The 14,619-nt window shown below is 39.4% G+C and overlaps 1 protein-coding gene across 5 annotated transcripts in view; it reads right to left on the bottom strand.

Annotated features, from left to right (window-relative positions):
• The window catches only part of LOC141512328 (leucine-rich repeat and IQ domain-containing protein 3-like), a 286,841-nt gene that overhangs the window by 146,871 nt on the left and 125,351 nt on the right, over positions 1-14,619 (bottom strand). For 4 of the 5 annotated variants that reach the window (XR_012475454.1, XR_012475455.1, XR_012475456.1 and 1 more), the window contains 4 exons: positions 12,680-12,777; positions 11,891-12,096; positions 10,997-11,249; positions 8,326-8,380 (listed from right to left, as the gene is read on the bottom strand). Coding sequence is in view for 1 of the 5 variants with exons in the window: in XM_074221182.1 (XP_074077283.1) it covers positions 12,767-12,777 (11 nt within the window). In the remaining 4 variants the exon portion in view is untranslated. Of the gene's footprint in view, positions 1-8,325; positions 8,381-10,996; positions 11,250-11,890; positions 12,097-12,679; positions 12,778-14,619 lie in introns of those variants that run through there. The other variant, XM_074221182.1, reaches the window with a different exon arrangement.

The following is a 14,619-nucleotide window of genomic DNA, read 5'->3' as shown; positions in this document are numbered from 1 at the left end:
TCATCTGGAAATGATTTTTGACATGATATTATAGTCAAATTCTGTTAAGTGAGTTGATCATCTCATGCCTGATTGTCATTATGAACATTGTTGTGCTGTTTTTACTTGTGTCTTGTTGTTGTGTTCAACAGTTTGAAGAAGGCTTTTGACTTTTCTATTATTTTAAGTCATAATTTTTAATGGCATAGCCATTACTCAGTTGCATTCATATACCACATTTTTTGATCCCTTCCCAAGCTGAAAGCTTAGAATTTGTTTCAAGCCTTTTGCTACTACAAATAGCACTGCCATGATTATTTTAGTACATATGGGATCTTTCTTTCTGCCAATGAGCTTGAAAAATAAAGCCAGTAATGGGTTTACAGTATCAAAAGTTAGGAAAAGTTGAGTAAATTTTCTAACCTTTCTGAAAAGTTTTCTAATTGGACCAATTCATAACTCTAGGTATGCAAATCTCTCAACAACACCTCAAGACACATACCGTTCACCTTTGAGCATCTCTGTCCACTTTAGAAGTAGAAAGTCAACCCCAAAGTGGTTATGATTTTGACTTGTTATTTATGAACTTGATAGAAAGTCATATATTTATTTGTATGATTTTGCAAATTTTTGTGGATGTATATGTCAATGATTCATATCTTTTGTTATAAAAATAGTCTGTGTGTGCTCTTTGACTACCATCTTTGAGGAATGCATGCTGGCTATGCCTTTCACATTCTCTGCTCCATAGCTCTAGGTAGCTTCATTGTTCTAGCATGAATTATCCATTCCCTTTCCTTCCTTTTATCAGAGAACCACATATATTTTCCCAATCAATAACTGTTTCTATTTCTTGCATCATTGAACTTGTCTATGTCAAAAGGTTTTGATTTGTTACATGATTTGTGAACAGGTGACATACAACCTCCTCTGTTCTTTTGTCGATGTTATTAAGCCCTTGATAGTTTTAACCTTTGATTCCTCTATGTAAAATGCAGTGTGTGTGTGTGTGTGTGTGTGTGTGTGTGTGTGTAATCTAAGTCTACAAAGTAGCTTCTTGATTACTTGATTAATATAGCTATAAATATGAGCCATATAGCCATTTTTTATTATATTGCCCCACTCCAAACTGGAACAAGAAAGCTTTCTTTAACTGATTTATAGTTATATGCACCTAAATTCTATATAATCTTTGTCATGTTAATCTCTAGATACACTATTAATTTCATAGCTAATTTAAGTGAAGTATCTTCTTCTTTCTCTTATTTTTCCTTTTATTGTTTCCTAATAAGATATAGAAATGATGATGATATATACTTGGAGTCATTGTGTATTCTTATGATTTATGGAAGATACGAATAATTTCATTGGTTGCTTTGGTATTTATTCAAGATTTACTATATCAACCTTTAAGCTCTGAGTAGGGATGGCATTTGCCTCCTTCTCCTTGATGTTTCTTCCCTTTGTATATTGGTTCAGACTTTGTACTCAGTGCTTTCTGTCCCCTCTTTCTAGGTACAGACATTGTTTCACAGGAGGAATCCATCTCCTTCCCTGAAGAACACTGATTTTGGATTCAGAGACCCTAAAGTCCAAAGTTTGATAATCATGGGTAAGACCTTCCCATTTTTTCTTAATTTACTTATTTGTAAAATGAAGGGATTGAACTATAAGACATATATGATCATATGGTCACTGACATCATCATCATCATCACCAACATTTATATAGTGCCTACCTAATACTGGGCACTGTGCAAAGCTCTTTAGAAATATTATTATCTCATTTGATTCTCACAACAGTTCTGTCATTCTAGTGTCATTCTCCCTTTTTTACTGTTGAGGAAACCAAGGCAAACAGAGCTTAAATATCTTGTCCGAGACCATGCAACCAGCAGGTGTCTGAGGGTGAATTTGAACTCAGATTTTCCTGACTCTGGGCCCTTTGTTCTAACTGCCTTGCCTTCTGCCTGCCTAGTTGTTCTGCTTAAAAACAAAGTTCAGCCCTTCTGACCGGGGGCTCCTTCCATAATGTTCATCTCTCCTAGGACGTGGTAGACATGTCTTTCAAAGTTCTTGAGCCCATGCAATCAATGTAGAAACAATATAAGGAAAATGTAGAACAGAGTTTTGTGTTGTGATCAAATAAAACTTACTTACAAGAAAGTTAATCTGATGCGTATTTAATGATGGGCATGATCATTACTGATGCATCATAATTAATCCTAATGGTAATCGATTCAGAGAAATGACTGTAATTAGGGTGACTTTGACACTATACCAACAGAAAAGCATCCCTGTGGTCAGCCTAGGGGGAAGGAGCTGTGGGTGGATGGAATGAAATGTCCCCAGAAGAACTTAGCTGGGCCACCCCTCTGAGATGCCCCACATTCTAAATTGTCATGTGTCATCCCTACCAGCTGCACCCCCTTAAGATCAAGATAGATGGTCAGGGGACGGATTCTTTGAGCTGATGTGATACTGCCCGAGACTTGTGACTTTGTTCTCTCAGCTCACAATTCCTCTTTCTCCCTGAATCAACATGTCCCCACTCACCAAGTCAAACACATACACAGAAGTACATGCAAACACAAACACACCTGTACACAAAGACAAATTCATGAACATACAATACTCACATGCAGACACAAATGCACACAGACACACATGAATATAGACACATTACTTATGTGCACACAATGTCCATATGTGCACACGTGAATACACATTTTAGACAATACACCTAGAGAGCTGTGCTTCCACTTGACTAAAATAGTCCCTTCTAATTTCCATGAAGTTTGTCTCAAGGTGCACAGCACAGGATGGGGCCTCTGACTTGAACTGTCTGCAGAATGAAAGGAAATGAGCCTCATCATGTTGGGGACCTTGGATTAGGAGGCAGGAAGTCTTGGCTTTGACATTCCCTTTGATAGGTTCCAACTGTGGCAATCCTTCTCTGTCAAGGACAGTTAATCTTATTTGTAATATTTACCTCATGGGGTAAACTTACTGCACACTCACCATGCATGGACTCACCAAAGGCCAGGACAGGACTGGGCAGGATAGGGCATGACAGTCACCTCCTTATTCTTTCAATGGGCCAGATCAGAAAAAGGATTTGAGTTTCTTAGCAAAACTTCTTCCCTAACTTTTTTTATTATTTGGAATCAGAGTTCCCCCTTCCTCATCTGCTCTTGTACAGCTGGCTGCCTCTGATTAGGTTTCTTAGCCACCCTTGATTTTTTGGCCTAGTTCTTTGTCCTTTTCTGCTTTGTCTGGCCTACATTTATTGCCTCCAAGACATGGGGTAATACGTTCTGAGAGAGATTTTTGACAGCTCACAAAATTAGAGATATTTTGTTGTTAACCTAAAAATTGTATGGCACACTGTTAGCAGACAGGAATTGGGGTTAAATCCCAAAGGCACTGACAAGGGAGTTGCCAGGAGTCTAAGGAGATGGTCCAGGGAGGGTCTAAAGCTGGGGCTGATCACTCTGCAGCCCCATCTGGAAGGAAACACTTTGGATCCATAAACTTCAAGGCACCATATGAGTCACTTAAAGAAGTCTGTCCCTGCTAGACTTTCCTTTCTTCCATCATCTTTGCCAGTTGTGCTTGGACTCTAGCCAGGAGCTAGGTGGTCCTCGGGTCCTCCCCCAGGGGAATCCTTCAATTTTCCATTTCCCCATCTGACTTTTACTGAGACTCCACAGAGCATCTAACTGACTCAACTATCACAGGGACCTTCCACCAACCCCACAAACTCCAGGGAGCCTGATCACCCCCAAGACTGACCAGGAAATCCTCTGCTGTAGGAGCAAAGTGTTTTAAAACCTGCTGTAAACACACACATGCACACACACACACACACACACACACACACACACACACACACACACACTTTTTTAGTCTTAGACCTACCACTCCACGACATACACTGTGATCCCAGATCCTCAGATCTCTCAGCCCTGGGGAAGTTCCCTGGCTACCCCCTTGCTTGGCACACTCTCCTCCTCATCTCTGCCCCGGCTTTTCTGGTTTCCTCTAAATCTCTCTTTTCCAGTTCTCCTCAGAGCCTTCCTTCTAATCCCATTCTCCATCTTGTTCCATCTATAGATTATTCGTCCATGTTGGGACTGGTTCAGTTTTACATCCACAGAACCTTTGGCAGATCCATGGCATAAGTCAGAGCCATAATTAGACATGCTAGTGCCCAGGGCAAACACCATAAAAAGTCTCCACAGCAAAGGGAAGAAGGGGGAGTCCTTGCACCCCAGAACAGCCAAGGACTCCAGCATATTCTTCATGATGGGAGGCAGAGGCATCTTTACCAGTGGCGTTCCTATCTGGATTCTTAAAATCTGCTAGAGCCACTAGAGGAGAAAGCAGACTTGGGCTGAGCAAGAGAGGAATCCACCTAGTACACAGAGAAAAGATTGTGGGGGCTACCATGCTCTAATCTAGGTGATTAGCCTTGGGATTGCAGATTTTGAGCTAGTTGAGTCTTCTGGCTGAAAGAGTTGGAAGGATTATTAGCACCTTCTAGATGTCAATGCCTTGGGGGAAAAAACCTCAGTTGGCCCCTCCTTACTCTATTCCTTATTCAAACCATTGAATTGAGAAGTGCTTGGCCATCTAAAAGCACCAATACTGGGCCTTACTTTAATAAAAAAAAATGAAAGGAACAAGATAATTGTACAATTAATTATAGATTATTCAGCCTGACCAGAAACAATACTAAGGCAGATGAACAAGTCATCAGAATCACTAGAGGAGTGAGAAATTGGACCGTGTCCATTTAATTGCTTTCTTTGACAGTCTGAAGAGCAATATAGATAAGGGGAAAGCCACTGAGCAGAGCCCTGAATTTCAGGAGCATGTCAATGCCTAGACTCCAACACAAGAGGCCAGAGAATGCAGGGGAAGGCCAACTCCCTGCCCTCTTCTTCCCCATGAAGCTCCCAAAGAGACCCAAAGAGGGGACTCTGGCTTCTCCTTGTTCAAGACTTCTCAGATGAGAACAAAGCCAAAGGAAACAGGACATCACTAAGAGACCCATTGCCCAGAGGGTCAGACTGGAGGCAGAGTGGAGATCCAGGCCAAGCTCAGACCAAGACCATCACTGGGGTTTGTTCATTTTAAGAGTGAATCGTACCAAGCTTCATTGGTCAGAATAAGAGCCATCTTTGGATGAGCCTTCTTCTGCCATGGGAGCCAAGTTCCTCTTTGCGGCTCCCACAGATCTGCTGCTGCCTTTGAGACTGATGGGTTTCTTCTTAGCTCATTGCCTAGTACTTAGCAATAACTGAGTAAATTCTCTCTCTCTCTCTCTCTCTCTCTCTCTCTCTCTCTCTCTCTCTCTCTTTCTCTCTCTCTCCCCCCGCAAGTCCCCCACCATCCTCATCTCTGGGCTATGACAATCTTTCCCAGCTCTCTCTCTTTCTACGCCCCACTCTCTTCCTTCATAAAATAAGCTGGAGATGCTCTCCAGTTCTCCCCACAACCTCCCATGTCACCACCATCTTGGGCAGGAAGAGCAGCTGGTCCAGGTCATCCAGAATCATGAGTGATCTGGTCCACTCAGCTAGCCAGCTTGGTGACCCAGGTGATTCAGGCTGCTGTGAATCCCTTGAGCCTTGGCTCAGCCTCCCTCCATCCTTGCAGAGACCCTGAAGAGGAATCATCAGGCTGGGAGGTTTTTCCTATACTGACCAGTCCTTCCTTCCTGCCCCCCCTCCTTCACTTTGGGACAAAAATGGTATTCCTTTCAGACCTACTTTCAAAACAGACAGAGATGAAAAATTCCCTCTTTATAAATTGCATTTTCCTTTCCTGGAGCCTGCATCTGAAGCATCTCTTGAGCACTCAGGGTGGAGTTTAATGAATTACCTTCATTTTAAGATTCATTCACCTGAAAGTTAAGAATAGCCACATATTGACAGACTAACAGAGGTTCCCCCCCACCTCCATTTTCTTTGAAGAGAAAACAGGTTTCCCATTCTGGAGACTGGGGAGGGGGCTTTCAGAGCCCCTCCATTCTGGGGATGAGTTGGTGATATTTTTCCCCCTCTGAAAATACAGGTTTTCTTTGTAAAAGTCTGAAGATGTGCTGCCATCTACTGGGAACTCATTTCTAGCCTGGTTAAAATCCCAGCTCACCTTTTTTCTTAGCTATAGCTAGAAAGAGATCTAAACATACAAGATGCTCATATGTAGAGATGAGGTGATAAATGTACTTTGTCATTCTTATGGAAATATATCTCTCTCTTCATACATGTAGAGACACATGTCAATATGCATAGTTTGATAATAGCAATGCACAGGCAAATACACGGATCCATACACCATGCATGTAGACGTGACACATCAAGCAACTGAGACCGTAGGAATGCGCATATATGAGCAGAGTTATGCCAATCCAAAAGAGCACTTTGCTAGGGATCCAAGAAAACCAACCTCAGAGACTGTCTCCCATCAATTCATACTGAAATGAGAATGAGATAATTTTATATGTATATTGATTACATTTGTGTGTCTGCCCATTGAAAATATGCAACTATCCTCATAAATATCAGATAAATAGAAAATTGGCATCCCTAGGATCTGTAATATAATGGGCATTGATGAATGTGGGTTATTATACATATCTATATATGTCCATAAGTCCCATGATTTTATTGGTTTAAGAAGTCCCTCTTGTGGGAACTTCTTTTAAAGCTGGAGCCCTCCAGTCCTTCAACCACATAACACTGCCCAGCTTCAGAAGAGTGGAGAGCATTGTCTTTTAAAGCCCATCCATCTGCGGTTTCCAGGCTCAGTGGACATTACTGTCCTTTAGACTAGCTGTATGATTTGGGGTTATCTGGCTTCCAAGTGTCATCTCCTGTCTCTGGGTATTGACCTATGCTGTTTTCCATACCTAGAATGCATCCCTTCCTCACCATCAACTTAGGATACTGAGTTCAATTCAAAGCTCGACTAATTTGTCCCTGTTACAGGAAACCTAAAGTGATCTCTCATCTTATGACATTTTCCCTTCAAATTTACTTTGTAATTCCTTATTTGTGTATGTATTTCCCAAAAGCCCTTTAAAATGCAAGCTCTCTGTGGGCAGATTCATTTTATTCTCATCCATACTATGCACATATACTCAAAGAGGAATATTGAACACAATCCCTTGCCATATTTTCTGTATTTCGGTTTTTCACACTGAAATCATGTAGCTAATTAATTCTATTTTGGCTAGAGTCATAATTTGACAACTTTTGGAGTTTTGGGGGGAAGGAGTTTCTGGGAAATGCTGCCTTCATGGCACCATCTTGCCTCCACCCCTCTAGCCTATTTATTCTACATGGTTTCCTTTTTAGGGTTAAATGTCTAAAGAGTTATGATAAATGAAAATGTGCTTGCCAAGAATTTTCATCATCTTCATCATCATCCTTGTGACAGAAATAAAAAGAGGTGATCTCAGTAGTTGTAACAAGATTGATTTTTTTTTTATCAAAAAGGTATTAGTTTGACATTTTTTACATCACTGTCAGATTTGAGTTTGTAATATCCAGAATAATTTCTCTGCTTTGCATGGATTGTATCTTATCTTTGAATATCTCCTCTCCTGGAGGACAAGGGTCATTTTATTTTTGGATTTACTACTTTACTACATAATGTTTACTAAATTTGTCTTGATAGACTGAGCAATTGATTTCCTTCTATACCACGGCCCCCGCCCCAAATCAGTGAAACTGGTCAACTTGAGCATCATGGATGCCAATTCAGCTTTGGATAACCAAGGAAAATGGATGACCACTGCTCTTGAGTTACATTTGTATGTCCTGTATTTTGTTTGTTGTGATTTCATTGTTTTCCTCATATTTTTCTCATTGTGAAGATCACAGATAAAGCTGTATAAGTGGCTTTCAAAGGAACTCAGCAGGAATGACAATGACATTGAGGCTAATAGAAAACAAAAGATGGTAGAAAATGTTTTAACTTTGAAGTGAATTTTTAAGAAATAACAATAACAAAGGAGACAAAAAACAGTTCTTGGGGTATTTGCTTGAGATATAGTTAAGTGAAGCAATAGGTAATCTGAATTGTTGTATTTTCCCTTTGTCATCAAACTCAGATGTAATCTCCCCCAGGTAGGTTTCTCTGTCAAACTTCTTTTCTCATGAGTAATGACTGTTTCCCCCAAAAGAAATAGGATACTTCAATTTAAAATCAGATCTTTCTTACTACAAGAACCATCCAACCTATTCTGACCTTGAAGTAGCTAGATGGAAAAAGGATAGATTGTAGACACTGAAATCAAGAAAACCTGAGTTCCAATCCTGACTTGGATACTTACTTTTCGGATGTCCTTGGGCAAGTCACTTGACTTTCCTCAGATTCAGGTCCCTCATCTAGAGAAACATATAATAATAGCAACAATTTCATAGGGTTATTTAAATGAGAGATCTCATATGAACAGTGCTTATAAACTTTAAAGGAATTTATAAATGCTAGATTAGTGTTTTTTGCTGTGGTTACATGGAACCTACCAGTCTTCCCCTAACTTTTTCATACACCATTTATGAGCTAAAATGAGATAATACATGTGAAAATGCTTTGTAACCTATAAAGTTGTACACAAATGTAAAAAGGTTAGTAGTCATTAACATTGCTTAATATCACCATAATAATTGGCAAGCAATGGCTCCTTTCCATTAAAGCCAATTAAGAAGGTATACTGACATTACACAAAGGAGGTGGCACCCAATTCCAGAAGGTCCTGACATTATGAATCATAGGATTTCGAGATTGGAGAATAAGACATTATTACCAAGATGGCAATAAATTTTAAAAAGTCAGAGAAAAGAGAACTAAAATGCAAGACCACTGATGACTTATTAAAGTGAAATAGCATGAAGGGCATGTGGTCACACATAGAAATGAGCTCCCTATGGAGGAAGACCCCCAACCTCCCTGCCAGTGCCAATAAAATACTCAAAGATCTAGGCTGGACAAAGACCCAGAGGGCATCCCCAGACCCTCTCTTGAAGCTTTATGGGAAAAGATGTTTAAGAATTCATAGAATCCTAAATGGGAAGTTCAATTTGTTCAACTCCTTCATTTTATAGAAGAATAAACTGAGGTCCAACCTGATCCAGCAACTTGCCTAAGTTTACATGATCAATGGTCATCATCTCAGCAATTTGTGTCAATAACTCCAGAAAGCTATCCTCTCCCTCAATCCCTATCATTTTCCAGAGGAGGGAAACTCAGATCAGGGAGTTAAAGTGAAAAGGCTGAAGGGTTATTTTCTGACAGCTAAGGGTCCCAAAGGACAGAGTACCACCCTTGAATTAGGAAACGTACATTCAGATTTTTTTAGTCACCTATCTTATCTAGATGACTGTGGGCAATTCACTTCACTTTTTCTGCTTCACTTTCTGATAGCACCTACCTCCCAGGCTTGTGTTGAGCATAAAATGAGACAATATGTGCATTTTGCACATCATAAGGTCTCATAGAAATACTAGCTAGTCATCCTCCTCCTCCTCCTCCTCCTCACTATCATCATCATCAACAGCAGCAGCAGCAGCAGCGACAGCAGTAGTGGGATTTGAGAGGATGAGAAGGCAGGGATGAATTGCACTTCACATCTAATTGTTGCTATTTTTTCTCTGCAGACGTATTAGTTGATTTCTACTTTGAACCCCCAAGAATAATGTGACTTACTTTTGAATGTGACTTTTTAAAAAAATATCTTGGATTAAATGACAGTGAGACATTTATCCATTTCTTTTTTCTACCCACAGTAAATTCAGAAATTTGGAATATAGATCTCTTTAAAATTGGAAGGATTTGAAGGGTAAAATCCTCCCTACTCCCATTTTGCAGATAAGAAAATTGAGGCACAAAGAGGTTAAGTTACTTGTTCCAGGTTGTACATCTAGTAATTGTATGAATCAGGATCTGAACCCAGCTCCTCCTAACATCAAATCTTCTTCTTTTTCTACCATGCTATACTGATTTTCCCATTCACCTCCCCACCCCAAAACCAAAACTCCATTCATTCTAAACTGCAGAATTGCCTCATCACCTAGAAATTTTTTTCTATCCAAAAAAGAAATAGTGTAGGATGGAGCCAGTCTTTGGAAGTGTGAGAATCACTGATGGAAGTGAGGCATTAACTTATCTAATCAAGGTGTGTATGTGTGTTTTCAGCTTATGTTTTATTCACACACAAAACTGTCCAATAATCATTTACAAAAGTGTGAAAAACTTTAGAAGAAAGGAAAGAAAACATGGTTCTCAATATCATGGTGATGCCTAGCCAGGAAAATTAGTGCATCAGAGACTCTAACAAAGGACTCACCCGAGACTTTGGCTCTTCCCATCCTGCAGAGTTGTTTTTCAATCTCCTCCCCACTACTCAGTGCTCCCCACCAAATTAATTTTGCCTTTCATTTGTGTGTATGACCCATTATCTGTGGGCATATTATTTCACTCCAGTAGAATGTAAGCCCACGAGGGCAAGGGCTGTTTCCTTTTTGCCTTAACAACCCCAATCTAACTTTCCTTTGCACATAAAAGTGATTATTAAATTATATTTGAATCAAAATCAATAAATCATGAGTACAATTTGGTAAAATAATGACTAATAGATGTGAGAATTTGTTCCAAATATTTACAGAGAAGGTTTCCAGAGCTTAGTATATATATATATATATATATATATATATATATATATATATATATATATATATATATATATGACTAGATCAGGGATTTTTTGAACAGATTTCAGGAGTTCTTTGAACTTGGATAGAAAAAAATAAATATATCATGATTTTCACAAGCCACCAACTGTAATGTAGTATTTTCTTCCAATACTTAAAATAACATTCTAAGAAAGGAGCCCTTGGTTTCACCAGATGTACTGGATTAAAAGAACCGAGAGTCCTTCCACTTTCATGACTTTATCAATACATCAAGCAAATTACATCTACCATTTTTATTTACTAAGCACTTACTAGATGACAGATAATGAGGATGGAAACCAAATGGGTAGTTCTGCTCTTTAGGAAGTTGCCATTTTCTGAACTTTGTTAAAGGAGCATCAACAGCTAGTTGGCACAGTACATAGATGGCTTGGTCTGGAAGGAAGGAAGGCCCCATCTCTAGTCTTGACTGCGATACTTATTAGCTCTGGACAAGTCTTCTGTCTGCATAGCTTCCAGGCCTCCATCTTGGGGGTAATGACAGCATCTATCTCACAAGGTTGTTCTGAGGATCAAAGGAGATAATACAGGCAACTATATTATCAAAGTTATTATGGATAGTCCTTTCTTGAGTACATTTATACAATACACCATCAAAAGAAACTTTGATGCAAGTTTGGGGCTCATTTTCAAAGTGGAAGACCTTGATCTGATGCCTAAGTTCCATTAAAAACAGGCCATGAACAGAAGGAAATTCAGTCAGTTGTTTGGAGTAAAAGCTCCACTGCCTACTAGCTTTACTGACTCATTACATTTAAATCGATTAGGGACAAGACAATTGTTCGCATCCTCCAGAGAGGTAAAAATAATAAAGGGACTGTCTTTTCCTTTAACTCCTAACAGATTCTAAGTAGATCCACTTTTACCAAAATAAAGAACTTTTTCTCAGTCAATAGCGAGACAGATCTTCCTGCACTCTCACTTTCTAGCATATTTTATTGGCAATAACTTGCTAGAATCAAGTTATAATCAAGCTAGAATGTTCTTTTCAGAACAAAATGGATTGCAAGCTTCCATAGGATTCTAGTTAAATCCATTGTTCAAAAGCTTCACTTTATGCATCATTAAAGTCACATATTTCCCCCAGGTTTAAAAAAAAGTCATCCTGACAGAAGCCACAAAACCAAGAATGAAACAAGTTCCTACCTCGAGATACTATGGAGAAACTTCAGTAAAGGTCTTTCTCATGTGGCTAAAGGGGTGCATAGCCCAGTGTAGCACGAGAACTGGAAAGCCAGAGGGGACTCTTAGCCATGGCTTCAAGGTCAGCAAGCAGAGCGGCACTGAGGGTCCAACTCCAGACTGGAAAACAAAACTCAATCCCCCAGGAATCCAACAGGTAGGACTGTGAACTGAAACACAGGCAATGCCCTAGGTAAGCGGTAAGCCAAGGAACAGACCCCAGGCCCAGAAGACAAAGCTTGAGACTGTATCTCCTATGTCCCAGGAAGGACAGACCTCTCAAAATTAGCAAAAGACAAACAACAAAAATAAAACTCTAACCATGAAAACAAACAAAAAAAATCAAATGATGGAATTAGGAACATCATATAAAGATATGGCTGGGCAAAGTCAGAGGGACAAATATTGATCTACTGAAATGAAATATAATTCATAGGTTTTCTCAGATCTTAGTTTAAAACAATTTGATGCTGGCCCTAATGATGGTGATAATACTAAGCATTTATATGGCACTTTAAGATTTGCAAGGCATTTTATTAAAGAAAACTATCAGAGTTTTAACCAGGAAGGTTCTCCTGGATGTGTACTCACTCCTTTATGATCTAGGATAGTAATGGGGAGCAGGAAATATACGAGAATAATTTTAAATGATAAATAATCCATTTACCCCAATCTCCTCTATAAATAATACTGCCCTCCATCCCCCACTAAGTATTTCAGGCTTCATTGGAGGTGCTAAAAGGCAGTACCTACCTAGTAGAATGTTGGTGGCAAATGAGGATGAAAATCTAAATGAAGAATCTGGAAGTTTCACTACCTGGATAATTTACTACGGAGAGCTTAAGAACTGGCTAGAGGGAAAAAGATAAAGTTTTGATATATTATAACCTAAATATATAAAGTATATATATATATATATATATATATATTCATATGCTGAGCTTTTTTCAGGGTTGTTCATCTGCCTTTGATGACCACATGTCACCCAGCTCTTATCTATGTCCCCAGGAAACTATAGCATGGGTAGTGTCCTCAACTGGTAGAACCATCTCAGCAGACAGGTTAAACCAGGGTCAGAGTTACCAAGGGGTCTCAAAACCACAGGTGAGAGGCAGCTGGGTGATACAGTGGATAGAGCACCAACTATGGAGACAGGAGGAGCTGAAATCAAAACCATAGGTGGAATGGGAAAAAGTAAAGACTTTCCCAATAGAATAAGCAGATAAAAACAAAAACATACTCAAATATCCATGAAGGCAGTTGAAAGAGACAAGGGGGAACACTTAAGAGCTTGGTCAGCTGATTAAGAAGCCAATGATATCCCCTGCACCCTGGACCATTGACAGTTGCCCTGAATTTTGTCTCACCACTTATCTTTGATGACTCTGTAAGAGTGAGACTGATGACTACACAACTTTGCTGCTGTGAAGTCATTAGGCCTCTTCAAAACTGAAGGAACAACATTATCCAAATAGTTATTAAAGATTTCCTTGTCAGTTTCATATCTGTTTTTTTAATTTCCAGGTTATATATATATAAATGAAAATAGGATAAAAATGGGAACATACAATGGTTTGTTGTGTTTTTTTCCAGCTACTTGGATGATCCAAAGTCAGTAGCTGGGAAATGAGATAGCAGATTTAGAAGGATGAAGGTTATTTTAAAATACGTCAGCTTCTCTTGGTAGTCAAATCCCAGTTCCCATTTTAGGTGAGAGCCAACAGATTGACTTTTTGGGTCATTATTTCACTTTCAAGAATTAGATAAGGATTGGACAAACAGTAGAACTTAAAACCTAACTTATGCCTATCAGAATATGCCAACTGCCAGCTTTCTGCCACTAATCTAGATGCCATAACAGATAGAGGAGCTGGGATAGGAAAAGGAAGGGTCGGAGTTACATAGGATGGGCAGATATGAGGTAGAACAAGGGAAATAGCAGGGGAGTGGGAGGGCCCTCATTTGTAAAATGAACGCTTTTACGCAGCTATTGAGAGAATATTCAAGTAAACGAATAGGGGATATTTTGGGAACTCCATGAGACTGTTTAAATTGATGATGTTGATGATGATGATGGTGGTGGTAGTGGTAGTGGGGGTGATGATGGTAGGGATGATGATCCTATTTTGTACTGGGACTAAAAGAATGGGTTCAGAACATTCAAAAATCATCACTCTTGTGTTTCTTCCATGATGAAACAAGATAATATCAGGGTGACCTTGCTATTAATCAGAGCCCAGGTCAAGGGAAATAAACCTAGCTAGTTGTTCTTAATCAGGAGAACATACCATAATGTCCTCTGTACTTGCAATGTACTGGCTCCTTATCTCCGCCTCTGAATAGTTGGCTCATCATATCATCATAACCAGGTTTCATATAATCTTTAAGGTTTGCAAAGCATTTTACAAATATCAAACCTGATTTCTCAAGAAACTCTTTGAAGGAGGTGCTACTATTATGCACATTTTACCTATGAAGAAACTCAAGTGATTTGTCCTAGGTGTCTGAGGGAGAATTAGAACTCAATTCTCCCTGGATCTCAAGTCCTGTCATTCTCCTCTCTGCTCCCTAGTGGTCCCCTTCAGGCTCAGTTCAGGTGCCTCCTTTCCTGATATAATCTGCTTTCGAAGACTCTATATATTTCTTCATATTACTTTGTTTTTACTTCTCTCTGTTTATAGATGGTGCCAAAA

This window comes from Macrotis lagotis, chromosome 2, assembly GCF_037893015.1.
Source record: "Macrotis lagotis isolate mMagLag1 chromosome 2, bilby.v1.9.chrom.fasta, whole genome shotgun sequence".
Lineage (NCBI taxonomy): Eukaryota > Metazoa > Chordata > Mammalia > Peramelemorphia > Peramelidae > Macrotis > Macrotis lagotis.
This window is presented reverse-complemented; position numbering and strand designations above follow the sequence as displayed.